This window comes from Gaeumannomyces tritici (genome assembly GCF_000145635.1).
Source record: "Gaeumannomyces tritici R3-111a-1 unplaced genomic scaffold supercont2.13, whole genome shotgun sequence".
NCBI lineage: Eukaryota > Fungi > Ascomycota > Sordariomycetes > Magnaporthales > Magnaporthaceae > Gaeumannomyces > Gaeumannomyces tritici.
The window spans coordinates 12827-32676 of record NW_008804557.1 but is presented as its reverse complement, the minus strand read 5'-3'; the positions used below and the strand labels follow the sequence as shown (position 1 = coordinate 32676).

Here is a 19850-nt window from a genome sequence, read left to right as displayed (position 1 = left end):
TTTCCCTTCTTCTCCCTCCACAACAACACACACACACACACACACACACACACACACACACATCTACTTCTCTAGTACATTATCGATATACCCCTTGGCAATATTGCGACGGGGCACATGGTTTACGGGGCGGCAGAAAAAGGGGCCGAAAGGGAAACATGGACGTTTCCCCTCTCTGTTTGTTTGGAGTTCTTGTTCTTATGGTAATCGTGTCGTTGAATCTGGGGTCTTCTTCTTTATCGTCTTTTTGTCTGGAGCTTTGGACTTATGGCGCTGGTGCATATCTAGCATTTTCTTGCAGCGTTCTTTCTCGGCCAAGGTTGTGGTGACTCTTAGAGGTCGCCGATGGGGGCGAGGGAAATGGCAGGGAGGCGCGGCCTATGAGCTACGTGGTTGGCAATGGGCTCGCTACTCCCTACTCGGTTTCTATTAACGGGAAGGTCTCCCGTTTCCCGTATATCCCCCTCCCCCCCCTTTTTTTTTCTTTTTTTATTGGAATATGCCAAACCATGTGGCCAAGCCTCGCGGGAAGTACCGAACGCGCAGCGACGGACAGTGTAGATGTTGTGGGAGATACTCCTTTCATTGGATATGTTATGTAGAGACCCGTTAAACTGCGTTGCGACTACTTGCGGCGCTTTGTGGGAAAGGAATTTACGTGGTAGTCTGCGAGCAGTGGGGAACGGATAATTAAAGACCGGGCAAAGTTATAACCGGGCCCCCGTGTTCGCCGAGCTCAAGCGGAAGAGCGGCGACAAAGATCGACCACTCGCTGATGCCGACCGACCTCGCGCTTGCGGGCCGCTACCTGCACGACGTCGAGCTCGCGGCGCTCCTGCAGGACATCGTCCAAGGCGGCGCCCTGCTGACCGTCGTGCTCGACTGCTGCCACTCGGGCGGCGCAATCCGGGGCGAGGACGACACCGACGCCGACCTTGCAGGCGTCCGAGGCGAGAAGTTAGCGTATCGGTCCGACCAGGCCGCGGAGCGCAGCGTGGCGCGCTGGGGCCTAAGTTTCGGTGGATGCAGGCGCCGGCTGACTTTGTCGTGCTGGCTGCCTGTCCCAATTAGAGAAGGCCAAGGAGATGAGCGAGATCCGACCCAGCGACGGAGTCGAGTTCTGGCACGGCCGGCTGACGTACTGGCTGCTGGATACGGTGCGCACTAGCCCGCTATGAGATGGCCGGCTCGCCCGGGAAGGACGAGCTGGACGGCAAGTTCGATAGCGTTGAGATTAATGGACAGCGGATCCCTTATGCGAATAACGAGGCGAACGAGTGACTTTTTAATTCCAAGCAAGAAAGGTTTATCTAAGATTAATCAACTACCGACTTTTCGGACGATGGTAACGCCCGAACGAAATATGTCCTTGGTCTGCCAGTCGCCGACATTCTCCTGGGCTTTGACAGTAAACCCATCGCGGGTCAGTGGCCGAAGCATGGCCAAGAGGTCGTCCAGCGAGTCCACGTCCCTCTCGGACCTGGACACCAGGACCTTGAAGAGGTCCACTACCGTCGTGTCCTTCTCCGCCTTCCACAGAGCATCGGGGGATGACGACCCCTAAGTCCTCGACCAACTTCCCCTCAGCAAGGATGGTGTGGAACGGCGAGGTGCCCTCCTTGGGGGAGATGATGCTGATACCGAACTCGGGCACGAAGTTTAAATCGTGCACCCGACTTTAAAATCCGCCTTGTTGGTTACCGTAACGCGGAACAGCCTCCGCTCGGGCACCTCGTATACGCCGTTCCGGCACGGAATGCCGTCGGCTGGGTAGATGAACTCGTCTTCGAAGTACTTGCTATCAGGCGCTGGCTGGACATCGATGGTGAAAAGGCTGGGGAGGTCGGCAGAGCGGAAGCCTGGATTCTCCAGATCCCTGAGCAGGTGGAAGCGCGCGAGGCGCTTAAAGCGGCGGACCAACTTCGGCATGCTGTCCTGAGCGTCCCATCGCAATTGGTGCAGTGTCTGCACGATCGCGCTCGTGAAGGTCCCCAGCCGGTCCGTTAGTTGGAACAGGCCCTTGCAGTCGACGACGATGGTGAACAGAGCATCATCACCAGCGCCCCCTTCCCCCTCGCCAGCAGTCGCAGCTGGGAGCAGCCGCCGGTATGTTGCGCCCAGCCCTGCTCGAACCGCCGCCACTGCTCTTCGTCGGCAGCAAGGAAGCAGACGGTGGCCTGCGCCTCCAGGGGCTGGATCTGCAGCACCGCAGGACAGCCCTCCCTGATCTGCTCCCGCCGCGAAGGAGGGTTAACTCCCGGGCCGTCGGCGAACGCCGTGTCCGGCATCCCTGTCCACACCCGCTCAACTTTAACGCGCGCCAGCACGTCCGACTCCGTCATACGCTTGCCGAGGTCGAACGTCAGCGGGAGAATCGCATACTCGGCCTTCTCCTTGACGCTAGAGGCCGCCGGCCAGGCCGATCTGCCTCTTGTCGATAGAGACGGTCTTTACCGGCACGGCATAAACCTAGGACCGGTGCTTGGGGCCGAAGAAGAAGCGGTCGTGGTCGCCAACGAGGTAGGGGGTCTGGTCCGGGACGGCGTTCTGGATCCTGGCGCAAACGCGGTCGTAAATGGCGGCCGAGCTGAGGCTTAGTGGGCTAGTACGCACCGTATCCAGCAACCAGAAGGTCAGCCGGCCGTGCCGGGACACCGTCCCATCCCTCTAAATATCGCTCATCTCCTTGGCTTTTTGGTAATCTAGGCATGCAGCCAGCACCACGAAGCCATCAGGCACCTCCATCCAATGCGCCTTATTGCCCCAATGCTCGATGCTCGCCTTGCTCAAAGGGAGGTCCTCGCCGGGGTCGGACTAGTACACCTGGTTGTCACCGCGCACCCCTTCTAGGATGTCGTCGTCGTTATCTTCGCTGCGGATGGCACCGCCTGAGTGGCAGCAGTCCGGCACCACCGTGAGTACGACGCCGACCTCGACAATATCCTGCAGCAGGGCGCCGAGCTCGACGTCGCGGAGGTACTTCCCGACGAGGGCTATATCTGGCGGCAGCAGGGAGTGGTCGATATCGTCGTTATTTTTCTTGAGTTTGGCTAACATCGTCGACGCCTGGCCGCCGTGACTGCAAGGGTCGAAGCGGGTATAATTAAAGGCTTGCCAAGATCGGGTTTGAACCGTGGAATACAATAAGTACGGTCACCTTTAAATATTGGTAAATACAAACCAACAGGTTTTGTAGGCGGCGAATCAGGAGGTTAATCTGTTCTATGAATAGCGACGGTGCGAAGGCTAGGGTAGAGAAAGGCTCCGTTTACTATCCCGACAATAACGTACAAGAAGTGCCAGCAGCGGTAGCGAATACAACATATGTACTGAAGAACCAACCCAGAGTTTTTATTTCCCAGGGTTCAGAAGAACCTCCGTACAATTCGTGTCGAACCGGAGGTTCCAGAGGCGGACCAAGGCCATGAACTTCTCGGTCGCAGGGAGCTCGCGCTCCCGACCAAAGAGGGTTAAGACGAACTCGACGCCGGCGTTGCTGCCGAGCTCGGAGTCCCTGCGCTTAGAAGATTGGAGCATGGGGGCCTCGCAGCGCTTGAGCAGCTTGCGGAGCTTGTCGGTTAGGCGGTCGCCCGAGCCGATGAAGTCCTCAACCATTTTACGGACCTCCTCCCGGCGGATGGACGGGATGATTTCGTCGGCGCGCTTGACCTTGCCCGAGATCTGGATGACTGTCGCCAGGGTCATTTTCGAAGCTGCTAGGGGTAGCGCCGTGGCTGCTGCCAGAAGGTAGTCCTTCGTCGGAATTGCTGCGCGGGGTGGCGGCCGGCGATAAGGCGGGGGCGTCGGCCGTCGATGCCGCTGGCGATGTGGAGCTTTCCGCATTAGCCTACGAGGGTTCGGCATCGTCCGGGCGAGTTTGGCTCACCGGTACCGAACGAGGCGAACGGACCGCATCTATGTCGCCAGTTAGGTCCTTGTTCGTCGGTTATCTAGGGTGGCTGCTTACCAGCTGTACGTTGTCGCTTGAGCTCCGCAAGCTCGGCCCCCTGTTTATCAAGTTTCGCTAACAGCTCGGCCACGACCGGGTCTTGGTTCGCTTGCTCCTCGATCTGCTGCTGCTCTCCTGGCCCACCGGTCCTGGATGTGCGATTCTGTCGCTTAAGCCTCTGAATCTCGGCCTCCAACTCCCTGGCCTGATCTTGCTCAGCGCGCAGCTCGGCGCGCAGTTCGGCGCGCAGTTCTTCAAGTGCAGCTTTCCGCCGGTCGTTTTCGGCTCGCAACCTTAAGAGAGCGGCGACCTCGGACCTTTCAGACGGCTCCTCTTTGGAAATGCCATTGAACGGCAATCAAACCTGCTTGAGGACATCAGGGAGAACAAGTCGGGCTTCCGGAGACTTTAAAAGACGCGACAGTTGCGTTGTGAGTTGCTCACGCTCACGAGCCCCGTGTCGAGCTGTATGGCCTCGAGATGGGTCGTCCTTAGCCTGCAGAGGCACAGAGGTGGCGGAGACATCGTCTGTCGGTTTCAAAGCACCTTTCTTGCGTAAATACTCCACAACCGATTCGGGAGCGTTCTTCAAATCGTCATCATCCAAGGTGACGACGTACTTCTTGTTTGACATTGCGCCGTGACTGACCCACTCATGGAGCGACTGAGGCTTGGTGGGTCAAAGAAAGACCGATGCGATGGCGGGGCGCACGGTCGCCTTTAATGAGAGGCGGGCGCGTTGGTTGCTGCGACTTGAGGTGGCGCGGGTAAATTTCGGGGTCTGGACCGACAACCGCTGACGTATGACTGACGTGCCTTGTCACCTGCCCTGTTCAGATTGGGGTAAGACAACATCCCCACGCGTGCTATCGCGTATCGTTGCGCGTTTCGTTTCGCGTAAACTTGGTTGGTGCTTGGGAACAAATAAATGATACATGCGTAAATCACAGCATAAATGACGAATTAGTTCGCGTTTTACCTTCATCGAGCCCGTTTTAGGAGGGCCGGCTTCTCTGCTCAACGACTACGACCTTGGACAGCTGACGCCCGACGCCGTCGCGGCGCACAAGAAACTTGCCTCAAACCCAAAGCTACACGTTTTTAGCTATTCGGAAATCGACATGTGATACTGGGGTCCCAGGCCGCAGGCGACAGTTAACGCATTTTTATCCGGCGATGACCGAACAGCGTATGAACGGTTTTTGAAATTCGCTGAATCCAACCGGAGAGCTGAAGACGACGCGGGCGTATAGATCGCAAATTATATGAAACATGGCTAGGCCCGGTGCTCAGAAGGCGGGGAGGACGGAGGCTTAGCCGCGGTGTCCGGTTTCCGGAGGCCGCCTGGCTGTGCCGGTTACTAGAACGGAGAGGGCGCCACAAGATTGGGTGAGGACGCATTCCGGATGAGCGTAAGGTCGGGTGACTCACACATCCGGCAAATAGAGGGGGCCAGACGTCCGCCCGGCAAGGGTGGCTTAAGGGACAAAGCCGTATCCATTGGTAGAGTTGCCAGGCCTTGGTTGGCCAGCCCTTACAAACAGGGCCTACTTTCCGAGCATGTTTCAGGGCAGCGACCACAATTGCCAATCGTCTTCGTCATTCCGCACGTAGTGCTTCATGCAGGTCTGAGCCGTCATCAGTACGACGTTGAGCTCGTAGTGTCCACCCAGAACGCGCCCCCGCCAACGAGGTGATGGTTGTACACACAGGCGACGCGTCCAAATGCGGGCACGCCTGGCTTTTAAATTCCCGTTGCTGATGCCTTGAAGCATGAAGGCCGTTTCCCCTTCTCTGTTCCGCTTCAGTTTTCAACCCATTAAAACATCGCGACATTTGAGCCGTCAAGCAAAGCCAAAGATGGCATCCCGTTTTACCCGCATCATGTCTTCCCAGCAAGGCAAAGTGTTGCTGCCCTGCCGTATCCCTGGGGGCTACACGCAGGTTGGGGTACGTCTCCCGGCCACACGAACACAGGGTCCCAGAGACAATTGCCACAAACTGAGAAACGAAGTGAGCTTCGCATATCGAAGGGTGGAAGCACCGAAGGAAAGACAACCAACCCACAGATGGTGAGTTTCTAGTGCCAGAGTGCGCTGGCCAGGCGGTGATTGACCCGTTGCGCAGGAAGACGAGAGCCGGGAAGACGGGCATGAGCATCATTGCTCTGGGGGTTCGGATGACGGCAATGCGGCCGGCGAGTCGGGCAGTGCCTCCAAGTAGCGTCACGACCCGGGTGAAGAAGCTGAGCAAAGGGAACGGTGGTTAATGGATGGAACGTGATGGAGATAGATAGTGGTGTTTTGAAATTACAGCGTCCAGGTTTTGTGGCATCCGTCGAGAACCATGAAGTTCCCAGACTGTACCGATAGTGCATCTTTACCGTCACCCTTAATGAGTATCTCTTCTGTGCAAAAGTTAACAGACGCCTCTGCCGCCTTTCCATCGTAGCGCGTGAAATGCGCTGTGAACGTGCCAGACAGGTCTTCCCGCAGGGCCACGGTTGCCTTTAGCTTCGTCTTTTCCTTCTTTTCCTTCCGGATCCCGCATATCCAAAGCGCCACTAGATCCACGCGTACGCGTGGTCCGGGCAGGTAGCCGCACAACTGCATCCTGTCCTCCCCTATATGGTCGAATTTGCTCTCCATCATTACCGATCTGCTGCACGGCAAGCGTGTGCCAGGCGCGACTATTTGCACGTAGCCATCCCAGGTGTTGATTCCAATGGACGCAGGAGACGTATCGTGTATCGGTATTGCAAGGGTGGACGGTCGCTGTTGGTTTTTGATTATGGGTGGGAGCGATATCCCATCTTGGGCCGGCTTCGTAGAGGAGTAGGAGGCTCGCCGGTTCCCAACTTGACCAGCGAGGCATGACCTCGCCCAGACTGCCTTGAAGGGAGTTGTCGAGTTTGGCAGTCGAACAGGAGGACGACGAGGCAGATTGGCAGCCGTAGAACCCAAGGGCCTTGTTTGCCGGAGACGAACCGTGACTTGATTCTTAACCCGGCCTTGAAGGTATGTCGTGAGCAGAAACAAACTGCGCATCTTTGTTAGCATGCGTCTCACCACGGCCGTGAACTGGTGGACCTACGAGACTCTGTTGGAACCCATTTCGCAAATACTGCGATTGAGGTAGAGGAGATAGGAGCGGGGCAATGCTGCAAGTGTTATCCACTTTTCTGCACCACAAGTGTGGCGTGGAATCATTGTGGCCGTGCCGTTGTAGCTGTCTCTCCTTGACGATGGACCCACTACGGTAGCGTTTGACGCATACTGCGAGATTGGCCTATCAAGTTGGCTCACAACACGTGCCTGCAGACAGAGAGCCGGGCCGTCTGGTGATTGAGCTCGTGCGGTCGGATTACGTTATCATGTCGCCCAACTGTGGGCCTTGCCTCTTCGGCTCCTCCGGGTATCGCTCTGCGTATTCGGCCCTCCTTTGCGGGCCGTTGTGCTGCCGCCTCCAACCCCTGCAGGTTCACGGCCTCACTGTCTTCCTTCAGCTTCGGCAACGCACCTTATCCTTCTCCAAATCGTTTGAAAAGGCGGGAACCTGGGCGTTGACAAAGCGCGCAAGGTTTGGATCTCGTCGCCGCACTGGCTGGCGTTCTGGCCGTAGCGAGCCAGCCGGCGCTGGCGTTTTGCCGACATTCCGGCGGCTGGCGTGTCGGCAGGGTGTTTGTTGTTGGTGCAGTCGGAGAGGTGCTACAGGCGGCACGAGAGGCCGTCGGCCTTGCTCGCGATGAAGAGGCCAACGCCGTCATGCTAGCGGCGGAGCTCGGCGTAGAATTCGTCCTCGACTTTCTTCAGCGCGGTGTCCTGGTCGCCAGGGATCGCGATGGCGCGGTGCTGGCAGCCGCCCTTCAATGGACGTCAATGTCGGATCCCAGCAGCGGATCGGTCCTTGTGGAGGAACTTCGGGGGCATGGCTACGACGAAGGTGGAACCCCAGCGTGCATGGAGCTAACCTTGGCGCGTGCGGGTATCCCTGAATGGCGGAAACGCAGAAGTTGCGCGGCTTTGGCTCGTGGGTCGATTGATTCCCAACAAGCCACGTTGTTGCTGCGCCAATACCGACACCGCACTCCATCCTACGACCAGTGTTTCTGTTTCGCAATTGCACAGAATTCCCGCCACCAGACTCTACCGCGCCGCCCGCGTATTCGACAGCGCCGTTCGTTAGGCGGCCACGTAGGCATCCTCTCTACATATTTTTGCGCTCTTATTTCCGTTCATCCTTGTCAGAAGTGCGCTTTTCGTGCAGCCATACCAAAGTGTGCTAGGCTTCTTTTTTCCGAAGCACCAGCATCCTTACTTGCTCGAGTTGCCCTCGTGTGGCAGGTTCATCGGCTGCGGGGTATCCCCAATCTTGCAAATCGCGCGCGGGGAAATTCTCCTCCGAGCTGACCACCACCTACCCCAGCCCTTCTTTAAACATTGGCGGCTAAAGGCTGGCCGACATCACCCCGGATCAAACGCGCACCCATGGCGCGCTGCTACCCAATCGCTCCCACGGCAGCAAGGCTGGTCTCGAACGCCTTCTCAACCTAAATACCTCCCCAAATGCCCCTTTCTCTAAATCCTCAGTCTGTGCCGATGGCCAGCCATGGCGACACCGCAGACCCAAAAGAGACGACGCGCCGACGAGCCCTTGCGAGACCCCCCATCGAAGAAGAGGCGACAGGACGACAGAGATCCCGACGACTATCTCGTCACCTGGCGATACCCGCCCGAATTCTGGGACCGACTCTCCAAGATTCCACTGATCGTCGACGCTCTAGACGAGCTCGAACGGCGAAACAAGCGACTCTCCTCTCCACCAAAGCACTGTGTGCCGCGGCGCTTCGGAGCACCAGACCTCGTGCCAGTCACACGAGCGCTTGCTCGATTTGCAAGTGACGGCGGCCCAGACTTGTGTGACCTCCGAGGGTATCGCGAGCCGATTGACCGCCGACCAGCCAACAGCATGAGCTCCTCACGAGGACGGGCGACTGCGTCCACCAATCCAACAACTCTTACGTCGACATCGGGAACGACCAAATCCAAGAAATCCATCACAGTTTATCACCCCGCGTTCGACCAGCATTTGACCGACCATTCCATCCACCCACTACGCAAATCGCGAAAGCCAAGGGAGGACGATCGAAGGGACATAACGGAGGCACTGGCAGTCCCAAGGCCGTCACTATCACCATCCAAGTTCTCTGATGGCGCATTTGAGGAATTCGAGAACGCTACCCTCGAAGCCAAGGACGAGGAGGCTGTCAAAGCTAATGTTATCCCCACCATCGCCGGCGCTCGGCACGCCGAACACCCATGCGCCAGAGATACGGTGTTTGGAAATCTCGACCCACTTACGGACGGCTGTATAGCGCGGGCCAAGCCAGACCTCTACTACGGCGCACATCCCGAAGACCTCGATCGATCCATCCGCGACGAGCTCGGCCATCACATCATCCCATCCACCATGGAAGACAAACCTTTGGTGCCCAACTTCTTCACAGAAATCAAAGGACCGGATGGGTCGGCAGCCGTGATGCAGAGACAAGCGCGCTACGACGGGGCGATTGGAGCCCGCGGCATACACAGCCTGCAGAACTACGGCAATGACGAGCCTGTCTACGATGGGAGACCCTACACATTCAGCTCGACCTACCACGGCGGGACCGGGACTCTTCAGCTATACACGCACCACATGACCGAGCCGACCACTCCCGGAGGACGCCCGGAGTACCACATGACTCAACTGAGGTCATTCGGCATGACGGACAGTCGCGAGACCTTTGTCCAAGGCGCCACCGCGTTCAGGAACGCCCGCGACGTGGCGAAGCAGTACCGGGACAGCTTTATTCGAGCAGCAAACGAAAGAGCACGGCAACCTGGTGAGAGAGACTCAGCAGCAGCAGGCACAACGGTGATACAGCAGGATGAAGGCTCGAGTCCTGATACATTCGTGGACTGTGACGAGTTCCCTTCAACACTCGACGTCCATGAGGAAGCGTCTGGTCCGCATCCGCAACAGAGCTTTGTTGGTGTTGACGACCACATTCCGCACCAAGCCATTCACAAAGAACCCCGTTTTCCCCAATATCTTGTCGATGATGACGGCGATCAGCAAGACGACAGCCAGTCACCCGTGCCGTTTGACACTCTCCAAGACCTGGAGGCAAGCGTCGAGACGAGCTTCACGTCAAGCTTTGCCTCGAGCTTCCCGTCATCGAGCCACCCCCCCGCCCGTGGTCACGGATCCCATTCTAAGCGCCCTAGGAATTCACGAAGTCCACCATTAGAACCCCACATTGCAGAAGATCACCACAAGGCTGGACCTGCACGCCCCAGCAAAAAGAAAACCAAAAACAAGGCACCTAGCTCAGGAGGAGCAGAAGGGAACGATGCTGGTTGTGAATGGAATGCGGGCATGGCGAGGTGGGAGTATTGGGACGAAACGCAACAAGCCATGCTGTATTGGAATGGCAAGAAATGGCGTCGGGTAGAAGAGGAATAGCTCGAGCTGGACGGAGCCGAAAACTTGCCTCCTAGAGGTTCTTTCTCACGTTGCCTTCCTCCATCCCGCTCGTGCCACCGAAGACAGAAAAGTCGGAAGAATCCCACCCATGGGGCAACCCTCTCCCGGGTCGGCGACGAGGTCGTGCTGGTGCTGGGGGCGCGAACACCTTTTATTATGAGGAAGAGGAAGACGCGCAGCGGTGGCGGGCAGGGCAAATTCTACGAGCTTGCCAGGGTATGCTACACCCACGGGATCATGAATAGGGAAGCACCGAGTGCCGGCCCGGACGCCACGGAGGAGCTTGTCTTCGTGCGGCCTCTCTGAGCGGCAGGATGCACACTCAAACTTGTGCACTGCGGCGCCCAATCGAAGACCCCCATTTCTGCATCGCACTTCCTGCCAACGCAGCAGCACAGCAGCGGGTTGCATATCCCTGCCCACACCAGCCTGGCTAGACTCGTTGGCAATCATGGGCTCCGCAACCACTCATTTCGCTTTGTTGTGCATATGCGGGAGGCCCTCCAATACTGTGGCTAGCCACACAGTGCTGCAGGGGATTCTACTGTCCTGCACGAGCACCGAGGCTCCCAGCCTGCCCTATTTCCTGTGGCAGACAGGTCGTTCAAGGCGCACGTGCAGGCACCTAGACGAGCCGCATATTGACGCTATTCTAGAACCAGCCACTATATCCAGTCGCCTCCAGTGGGCGGCGTTGGCAGCCTTGCGAACGGCTGGCAATGAAAATAGAAGCTCGCTCTTTGCCTCTGCGGACCGATGCGGAATACAGCCCAACACGTCGTCGTACTACGGTCTAAGTGTTGACGTTGGCGGCTACGTCGAGCTAGAGCCGCGGAGGTGGCGCTAAGCTGTGGGCGTGAGGGTGTGCGAAGACCTGGGTGGCGGCAGAGCGGCGAGCCGGCTCTCGTCGTCAGTTTGGATGTCTGAGTGCCTTTTAATATGCGTTTATTTCCATCATTCCGGGTCAGTACTTCGGGATGCTGGGTGCAGGCAAGCCGCAAGTGGCCCGAAGGCGCTTTCTCAAATCAATATGCCTTGAGGAACGAAAGGCTCTTAGAGGACGGGCGCGCGAGAGAAAAGAGAGGGGCTGCCAAAAACCAAAAAACCACTCGGAAATCACGTTGTCACGTGACAGACTCGTTGAATGCCTTGAGGAACGAAAGGTCTTTCTGCCCCACCCAAAACCAAACCCAAAAAAAAGAACCCAACCCGATTACGTAATCCCAGCCAATCATAATTCTTCGTGCCTTGAGGAACGAAAGGCTCTTAGAGGACGGGCGCGGGGGAAAAAGCGGGGCTCGACCAAACCAACTGCCACAATTTTCACGTGATTTGAAGCGTGACTTTTTCGCTCTCTGCCAATCAAAAATCGCGTTTTTTTCAAAAAAAAAAACCACGTGACTAACTCGTTAGAATTTAAATTGGGCGACGGACCAGGAGGCCAGCACGCCCACCGAAAAGGGGCGCGCAGGGACCACACGTGACCCGCCCCCTTGCCGCCATAACAAACACACGGAGGGGGTTGATAAGGCTCCCCACTCACTGGCATTCCGGTCCCATTGGGGGAAGAAGGCCAGGAATCAGCCGCTAGAGAGCGACTGTAACGCTGACCCGAGCCCGTATCTACCTAATAAACTGCCTGCTGAGGAGTTTGTGACGCCACCTAATCGCCTTTCTCTTACTGAAACGCCAAACGTTACGCCACATAATGTGCTTTCATTTTGGGACGTAACCTACGCTGTTATTTTTTCCTCCTCTTCCTTTTTTTTTCTTTTTTTTTCTTTTCAATCTTCTCCCGACCAGCCCCATAACTCCGCTGCCCGAATCGTCTCCTCGCTCAATTGCTCCAGCCTCTGTTCCGCCTGCGCCATCTCCTCTGGCACAGTATTGCCCACAAAGTCCTGCTCCCGCGCCTTGGACAGGAGCGTGATGCCGTCCAGCGTCCTGCACCGCGACAGCTGCACGTACAGGCTGTATGGGTCGCACGTGCTCGGAACCGCCTGCCCGCCGATGTTGGTCGTCCTTGTCCCGCGCAGTTCCAGCCCCACCCGGTCTAGCGTTTTTCCCTGCACCTTGTAGTCCGTGCACGCAAAGGCTGCTGCGCAGGGCAGCCCTCTGCGGGAGACGTCGTGCTGTTGCCAGGGCCGTTTTCTTTAACACTCTATCTTAATACTGATGGGCGTCAGGAGCACGGTGCCCGGTGGCATACCGACGAAGCGAAAGTCCCTCGTCGTTTCCGACGCTAGCAGTATCCCCGCCGGCGGGCCGAAGTGGAGGAAAGTATCAGCGTTAACCCGATGGCCCCGATGCGCCCTGTCTGGGACGACATCCACCGCCGTGTAACTGGCGCCGTTGACCAGCTTAAAACCTTGGTGGGTGTTCTGGTTCACAACGACGGGCATGCCGGGAACGAACATGAAAACGGCAGTCACCGGGATTGCGCTATCGTCTCCATGACTCATAATCATAAGCGCTTCCTCCTCCGTCGGTTCGCTATTTTTCCACTTGTGCTCGGATACAAATATGCGGAGCGGCGCCTGCCGTTGCCTCTGGAAAGCGATCGTCGCCTCGATGTTCAGGTTCCACCGGTTCCTATTGAGCGGCGTCACCACTGTGATGCCCGACTCCCACGGGATGCGCCTGCCTTCCTGGTAGCAGGTGCTGTTCAGGTACTCGACGTCCGACCGGTCCTGCGCTCCTTGTCGAATGCGCGTTAGCAGCCCCCGTAGTCGTGGATTTTGCGCGGCACGGACTTGCTCTTTCAGCATCATCACCGTGGTAAACCTCCTCCACAGGGCGTGAGCCACGTCGTGTTGTCGCCGCTGCTCCGGACCGAACCCATAATCCCTCTCCCACGGAATAATCGAGCTGGGGAGCAGAATCGATCTCTCCTGCACGGGACGAAACTAATGGAAGTCCCCGCAAAAGACGACCACCGGGATGCCGCCGAAGTCCCGGCTGGACTCCCGGAGCCTGCAGAGCTGTTCGTTGACGGCGTATAGCGTCCGCACGCCCAGCATGCTGACCTCGTCTATAATCAGGACGTCCTTTTCTTGCCAGTCCATCTTGGTCTGCCCGTCGATTCGGAGAGCTGATAAGCCGGACGACGTAAAGCCGTCTGGGTCTCCGGCCCGGCTGGCCCTGGGGAACGTCTCTTTCGAAAACTTGCAAGCGGAATGGATGGTAATTCCGTCGATATTCGCGGCCGCTGTGCCGGACGTCGCCGTCACTAGCAGGCGATGGGATTGTGCCGTACGTCGGAACAGCTCGGCAACGCCCGCGATGACGCGCGACTTCCCGGTGCCGCCTTCGCCTCCGACGAACAAGCAAAGCTGGGGGGTACCGCTCTCATCGCGGCGTACTTGGTCAAGCTGGCGGCAGATAAGCCAGAGGGCGATCCTCTGTCTTCGGTTAAGCGTCAGAGACTCGGCCACCTGCCTCCCCACTTCACAGAACGATGTGGACGGCCCGAACCGGATTCTCGTGGACGGCTCCGTGCCCCCGAGTTGAAACGCGCAATCGACTACCGCGAAAGGGTCGTCCTGGTGGACGGGGCCGTCAAACCTGTTTTGCGCTGTGCCTCCATGCACCGCAACCCCATCACCTGGCCCGCTCTGTATTCCCTGAATCGCCTTCTCCCTCTCGCGGGAGAGACCGGCCTGCTGCGCCTTAATGGATCTTAGCTGCTCCTGCCCTGGCGTTTCTGCTCCCGAGAAAGTCCCCCCTAGGATGCTGGCGGTTCTTATTCCGGTCTCAGGGAGGACCGCCGTATGGAGATCCTCTGCCGAGCCAAGGGCGGCCGCTTGGAACCGGTACATTTGCTCCACCATTGCGGAAATCTCCCTCGAACCGGCCGTGATCTCCTTCGCAGATATGGCGCTTCTCAATACGTCTATCAGGCGTGTCGCCGTCCCGACATTATCCGACCGGTATGCCATACTCTGTGCGTCAGCCCTTTCGGCACTGCCCGATTCTGCTGCATCGGCGGCGGGTTCGAGCTCGCCGGACAATGCCGCCCATTGTTTGGCATCCTGCGCCACGTCCTCGGCTGATCGCCGCAGTAACTGGACGTTGTCCACTAGCCACGAGATGCGCTTGGGTAGAAGTGCCCTCTGTTTGTTCCAAATGTCGTTTATTTCGCCGCACGTCTCGCATAAGAACGCCTGCCATGGGACGAAGAGGCCAAGATGTTGCACTGCTGCTCTAAAGCCAGCGACACCCTTCGTCAGCTTTCAGTTCTCTATTCTGCATTCTTTCCACGGTTTTATTCTTTTGTGTTTTCCCTGCGCAAACCACTGGGTTCGCTGTATTCGCGGGTCTTACATACCTCCTGTGGTAAAAGTCGTCCTCCTCGGCGAAATCCATGCTTAGGTACCCGTCGAAGCAGATGGTCGCATGCTGCCCTGGCCGCCGCAGCGCCTGAACCCACGACCTCGACAGCGGCCAGGAGCTGTCAAGCTCCACCTCTCCCCAAGCAACACCTTGCGCTTTCCGCTTCAACCTAACCACCGACATGTAGTCGAAAAGAGCTAGGCCTTCCAGAAGCCGACCGCGATACGGATAAGCCTGCAGCAACGAGACCCTTTGTCCGCCTTCCCCCAGCAGGACCGTCTCTTCGACTGGTTCTTCTAGGCTCTCCCCGATAGCTGCACGCCGTAGGAGGGGCCACCGTCGTACGATGTGCCAGTAAAGGGTGCACACGTTCAGAAACGTCCAGGCGCTGCTGCTTGTAAACTCCGTGCTATACCCTTAAAAATGGGCCACCACCTCCACCTGCGATAACGCCCGCTCCGTGAAGATCCTGTTGGCTACGCGCAGGAGAAACTGCCGCGTTCGGTTCTCTCGGTCGCCGCTCTCGGTCGAGCGCGACCCGCCATTCGCCTGATCCCCCGTCGTCCCGTCCCCCAGGAGCCGAAACAGTTCTTTGGCTGCCACCACGCGCTTCCACACCGGATCCTCCACTTTGGTGGCATAGTTGGTTATGTAATAAATAAGAGCCAGGCCCTTGCATTTCGTTACGATGAAGGATATGTCGTGGTTGTGTCGTAACCCCACGGCCATCGCCTTATTCCAGCGATTCACCAGGCTGTGGCCGCGCCGAATCCTCAGCAGCCCGTCCTTCGTAAAGCACGTTTTTCCCACCGGTTGCCAAGGCGCCCCGAACCTGCAGAGATTCTGCCGCTTCTCCTGTCTCCTTATAGCGTATTTTACGCACGTGGGGCTATGCGTGTGGATTTGGGTGGCGCCGGCGCAGAAGTTCGCTTCCTCCTCGAATGATGCGGCGAACTGGCCCTTGTTGTCCAGCAAGGACGATATTTCGGCCGTTACCGACCTGCCAGCCCGTACTCCCGCAGATGCCTCTGCGTCGAGGTCCTAATTACTAAACATATTAGCACGTGCTTGTCGACATTCCCCCCACCTCCTTTCTTTCTTTCCCCCCAATTCGTTAGGCAAACCCACCTCCGTAAAAACGCTGTTTATGTATTCGATCACCCGATCCCGGTATGCAGCTTGATCCTCCCTCCGAACATCGCTCATAAGAGTGCTTAGGTGCATGTTTCCCTGGAGCCAAATGAGGCCGTGGAGGTGGAGCGCGCCCCTCTCGTTCGTTTCCACCACCCCGTAGTACTGGCTAACGCGCCCAAACACCGAGTCCTCCCCGATCCTAACGTGATGTTTAAAGAACATGGAGATTTCCCGGTGGAAGAAGATGGCAGAACTCAGGGGATCCGATATCGCGAGTCGAAACCTTTTGTACACTTGATCAAGACTTCTCAGGAACTCCTCGGCTTCGCCCGATTCGCGGGTGCGATATGCCGCGAGCTTGAGCTTGATCGGGTTTGTGATGTCGTTGGGGTTAAGCGTGAACCATATTGCCGGGATGCCGTACCGGATTATAAGGGACTTGATCTTCCGTCGCATGGTTAATCGGCTCTCCCTTGACATTGGCTGACGGTACCCATACAGGGACAGGTTTCTTAACAGCCGATTGACACCATGGTCCGTGGTCTTCCCTGAAGTTTCCAATTCGACTCTCGCGTTCTCAAGTCTCGCGGCGGTTAACGTTTGGATGGCGCGTTCCACGTCTGGGAAATCGCGCTTCCGCACACTAGCCATGCTCACGCGCCGGTTCCTCGATCGGACCCCCATATTAAATATGAGAAAAGCAAGCACGGGATGTGCTGCAAAGCGGCCACCGTGACGTTGGAGTACCAGCTTCGCCCATGTCTCCAGACTCATGTTCCGCGACGACACCAACTCTTGCGCAGCGACTTCCGCATCGACTCCACAAGATACCTCCCCTTCCGCACCCATAACGCATTCCTCGGCCTGCCGAGGACCGCCCCTACCAAACGGAAACAAAGTAGGAAATGTTTTTGCCAAAAACCACGTGTTAAAGGAATCCGCAAAGTCCTGGCCCCGAGAAACCACGATATACGGTTCGGCCGCGCGCCCGCGCCGCACTTCAGCCGATCCTCTCCAGGCCGCTCCGCACGTCTCCTCGCCAGCAACCGTTTCGCCCATGGAATCCACAAGATACCGTAACTTTTCCACGTCCGCAATGTCTGGTCGGCCATCCAGGTCGAACATTCCGGACGATCCGATCTCGTGCACGCTATCGCAGTCGTTGTTAGGCCCACCGCCAGTTTCTTCCATGGAAGCCGCATTATTCCCGGACGGGTCCCCCGAGCTGCTTCGGTCCTCGTCCAATGACGCCATAATTTCCCGGATATCTACCGAGCCCGGGTCTTCAAACCCGCGCTCAGTCGGCGGAACGATATGCGCCGTTTGCGTTTTTTCTTTTGCCGAAGGCTCGTTCCGTTCCAATCGACCGTAGATCTGGGACGGCACGCCATGCCACGGGGTCTCCCAGCGATCCAGTTCCGCAGTGTTAATATTGATGTTAGCATACAAAGGGCTGTTTCCCTTTAGCCACATCAGCGCTTTTTCCACAACACGGCGACGGACCGAGAGCGGCACGGCCAGATCGCTTGGCTCCGGCTTCTCCGGCCCCTGCCATGACACATGGATCTCGTCCATGACCTTCAGCAGCGGATGCGGCAGCACTTTCGTCACGAGTTCTTGTACGTTATTGGGGAATACGGTAATATGCCCCTTAACGTGCCTCGGATATCTGCCGTTCTGCCGGTGTCCATCTGTGATGCTGTACTTGGTGATGAAGCCGTAACACGAGTTGAGCGCGATAAGTTTCTCCTCCACCGGCGTGAGGCACTTCAGCTCGTCGGGAAACATATGCTCGCACCCCAGCCGTGTATGCACCTGCGCTGCCGGAGATAAGGCTCCTCGCCTAAGGTGCCTCATGCAATCTGCGCACCCGCTAATCCTTTCCCCGACAGGGAAGCATCGGATGCATTTGTAAGGAGACCCGTCCCGCTTCTTGATTGAACTTGCCATCCACCATTCCCACTTAACATCCTCCAACTCGGCCCTGCTGTATTTGCGGTAGCAGAACATACACGTAAGGATCGGCAGCGTCCTCGTGTTATGAAACGCCTTGTAAAAGGCCTCAACCGTTTTCACCTTCCTTTCGTGGGGGACAGGTACACACCATTCCTTGCCCTCAGATAGTCGCACCTTTTCGGCAAACTCCTCGTTAAGGACTCGCAGAACGCTAGCGAGATCCTGCGCCTGTTCTTCCTCGTTCCTATTTCGTCGGGTCATGGTCCTCGCGCGCTTTGGCGCCGGCTGGTTAACGTTGCCAAAACCCACTCTTTTCCGTCCCACCTGACGGCGCGGCCCCGCAGAAGCACGGCCCTCCGCCGCATCCTCGGCCTCGCCGGCGATATGGCCCGACGACTCCACTCTCGGCGTCCGTATCCGCTGCCGTCGAGGCTCCGCGCTTCGCCTCGCCACTTCGTACTGCCCCCGCGTCTCCTCGAAAATGTCGGCCGACGTCCGAATGCCTAGTCCAGCCAACACCGAAGTATCCACCCCTCTTCGCGATGCGTCTCTCTCTGCCATCGTCTCTTCGTACTCCCTCCGCGTCTCCTCGAAAACGTCGGCCGACGTCCGAACGCCTACTCTAGCCAGCACCGAAGTGTCCACCGCGCCTCTTCGCGGTGCCTCTCTCTCTGCCCTCATCGCCTCGTTTGTGCCTCGCGCAGCCCCGAAGATTTCTGCCGACGGCCGGATCCCCAGTCCTTTAAGCACTGTCGTATTCGGCCGATCATGCGCCTCGTGCTGGCCGGCGAAACCCGCTGGAAACCGTGCGCCGTCCCCTCGTGGAACCAGAGCTGCCCTGCCGCTCTGTGCCGTCTGAAAAGCTCCAAACAGTCTCCCGGCCTCGCCTGCCGGCTTCCTCCCTGTCCGGCCTGCAATTGCCTTGGCCGTCCCCGGACCCTACCTGCTCCGTGCCGTTTCTGCGCCTCGCCGGCGCGGGACGGAGGCTCCGGGGTCGTCCCTGCAGTCCTCCGCTGGGCCTGCCTCTCTGTCCTAGCCGCTTCATGCTGCCTTTGGCCCTCTTCGAAGATGTCAGCTGACGTTCGGATATTTAATCCGGCGTGCGCCACGTTCTCGCGATTGCGCGCGTCGAGGCGATGGAATCGGTTGAGTGGACTCTCCGTCTCCTTTCTCGGCCCCTGAGGTGGCTGGCTCGGTTCAGTCACATCAACCTCCACAGACACACCACCCTTTAAAACACTCCCTGATTGCTCCTCTTCCTTTCGCACCATAAGCCCGAATTTGTCGAACCCGAAACCGGCCGGCAGATCCGCAACGACCAGCTTCCTGAAAGGCAGGGCGATTCCTTCGCGGTCGTTTTTCTTAACATATGGATCCTTGCGGCGCCAGGCCTTCAGATTTACCAGGTCGTCCGGCTCGATAGGGTCGACCGATTCCTTAACCTTGCGTCGTCCGATTTGCTGGGCTCGTCTGTGAATTAACCTGTTCAACTTTACCACAGCTTCGTCCCAGTCTCTCACCTCGCGAGCCGCCGTCAACAGTTTATTACAAAACCCTACTCCTCGATTCGCCCACTGGTAATATTGAACTTTGTCTTCGCCCCAGATACGCCTCACCGACTTCAGGCCTTCGCGGGCTTTCGATCCTTCCAGCAAATGCCCTCCGGTGGCCTCTCGAGCCGGAGCGGTTTCAACATCACCCTCGCCGGCCTCGCCAAACCCGGCGGCCGGGATCCTGTCCACAGCGTCGTTGGTGGCATCCATAGCTGGATACATCTAGTCGACTTCGTCCAAAGCAACGGCTCTGCGCGCATCTGCAGCGTCGACATCGAATTCGACCAAATCGACGGCGTATGTTATCGGCACTAGAACACCAACCTACGGCCCTCGAAAAAGGCCCTCCAGCCCACCTTGCTTATACTCCCTCCAAAACGCATCGACTACACCATTGC

The 19850-nt window shown here is 57.7% G+C and overlaps 6 protein-coding genes across 6 annotated transcripts; 2 read left to right on the top strand and 4 right to left on the bottom strand.

Annotated features, from left to right (window-relative positions):
• Positions 1–775: 775 nt before the first annotated feature.
• GGTG_13399 (hypothetical protein) lies at positions 776–1178 on the top strand (the record flags this gene model as incomplete). The annotated part of the gene is made up of 2 exons (XM_009231305.1): positions 776–1019; positions 1072–1178. The coding sequence occupies 2 exons, from the start codon at positions 776–778 to the stop codon at positions 1176–1178; spliced, it is 351 nt and encodes a 116-aa protein (XP_009229569.1).
• Positions 1179–1320: 142 nt separating this feature from the next.
• On the bottom strand, positions 1321–4583 carry GGTG_13398 (hypothetical protein; the record flags this gene model as incomplete). Its single annotated transcript, XM_009231304.1, has 9 exons — positions 1321–1560; positions 1702–1965; positions 2058–2400; positions 2477–2587; positions 2816–2993; positions 3384–3689; positions 3968–4280; positions 4394–4445; positions 4513–4583. The coding sequence occupies 9 exons, from the start codon at positions 4581–4583 to the stop codon at positions 1321–1323; spliced, it is 1878 nt and encodes a 625-aa protein (XP_009229568.1).
• A 931-nt stretch (positions 4584–5514) lies between these two features.
• Positions 5515–7027, bottom strand: GGTG_13397 (hypothetical protein; the record flags this gene model as incomplete). Its single annotated transcript, XM_009231303.1, has 3 exons — positions 6263–7027; positions 6017–6194; positions 5515–5751 (listed from the first exon to the last, which is right to left on the bottom strand). The coding sequence occupies exons 1-3, from the start codon at positions 7006–7008 to the stop codon at positions 5515–5517; spliced, it is 1161 nt and encodes a 386-aa protein (XP_009229567.1). The 5' UTR covers positions 7009–7027.
• Positions 7028–8677: 1650 nt separating this feature from the next.
• On the top strand, positions 8678–9829 carry GGTG_13396 (hypothetical protein). The gene has a single exon (XM_009231302.1). The coding sequence runs from the start codon at positions 9268–9270 to the stop codon at positions 9559–9561; it is 294 nt and encodes a 97-aa protein (XP_009229566.1). The 5' UTR covers positions 8678–9267; the 3' UTR covers positions 9562–9829.
• A 672-nt stretch (positions 9830–10501) lies between these two features.
• Positions 10502–10930, bottom strand: GGTG_13395 (hypothetical protein; the record flags this gene model as incomplete). The annotated part of the gene is made up of 1 exon (XM_009231301.1): positions 10502–10930. One exon carries the CDS (start codon positions 10928–10930, stop codon positions 10502–10504), a length of 429 nt encoding a protein of 142 aa, XP_009229565.1.
• Positions 10931–12088: 1158 nt separating this feature from the next.
• On the bottom strand, positions 12089–19662 carry GGTG_13394 (hypothetical protein; the record flags this gene model as incomplete). The annotated part of the gene is made up of 10 exons (XM_009231300.1): positions 12089–12609; positions 12691–13167; positions 13489–13568; positions 13734–14680; positions 14805–15197; positions 15693–15850; positions 15938–17093; positions 17391–18615; positions 18843–19077; positions 19168–19662. 10 exons carry the CDS (start codon positions 19660–19662, stop codon positions 12262–12264), a joined length of 5514 nt encoding a protein of 1837 aa, XP_009229564.1. The 3' UTR covers positions 12089–12261.
• Positions 19663–19850: the final 188 nt, after the last annotated feature.

Excerpts from the sequence above, each read along its gene's own strand:
- GGTG_13396 (XM_009231302.1), top strand. The coding sequence starts at position 9,268 with ATGCGCCAGAGATACGGTGTTTGGAAATCTCGACCCACTTACGGACGG.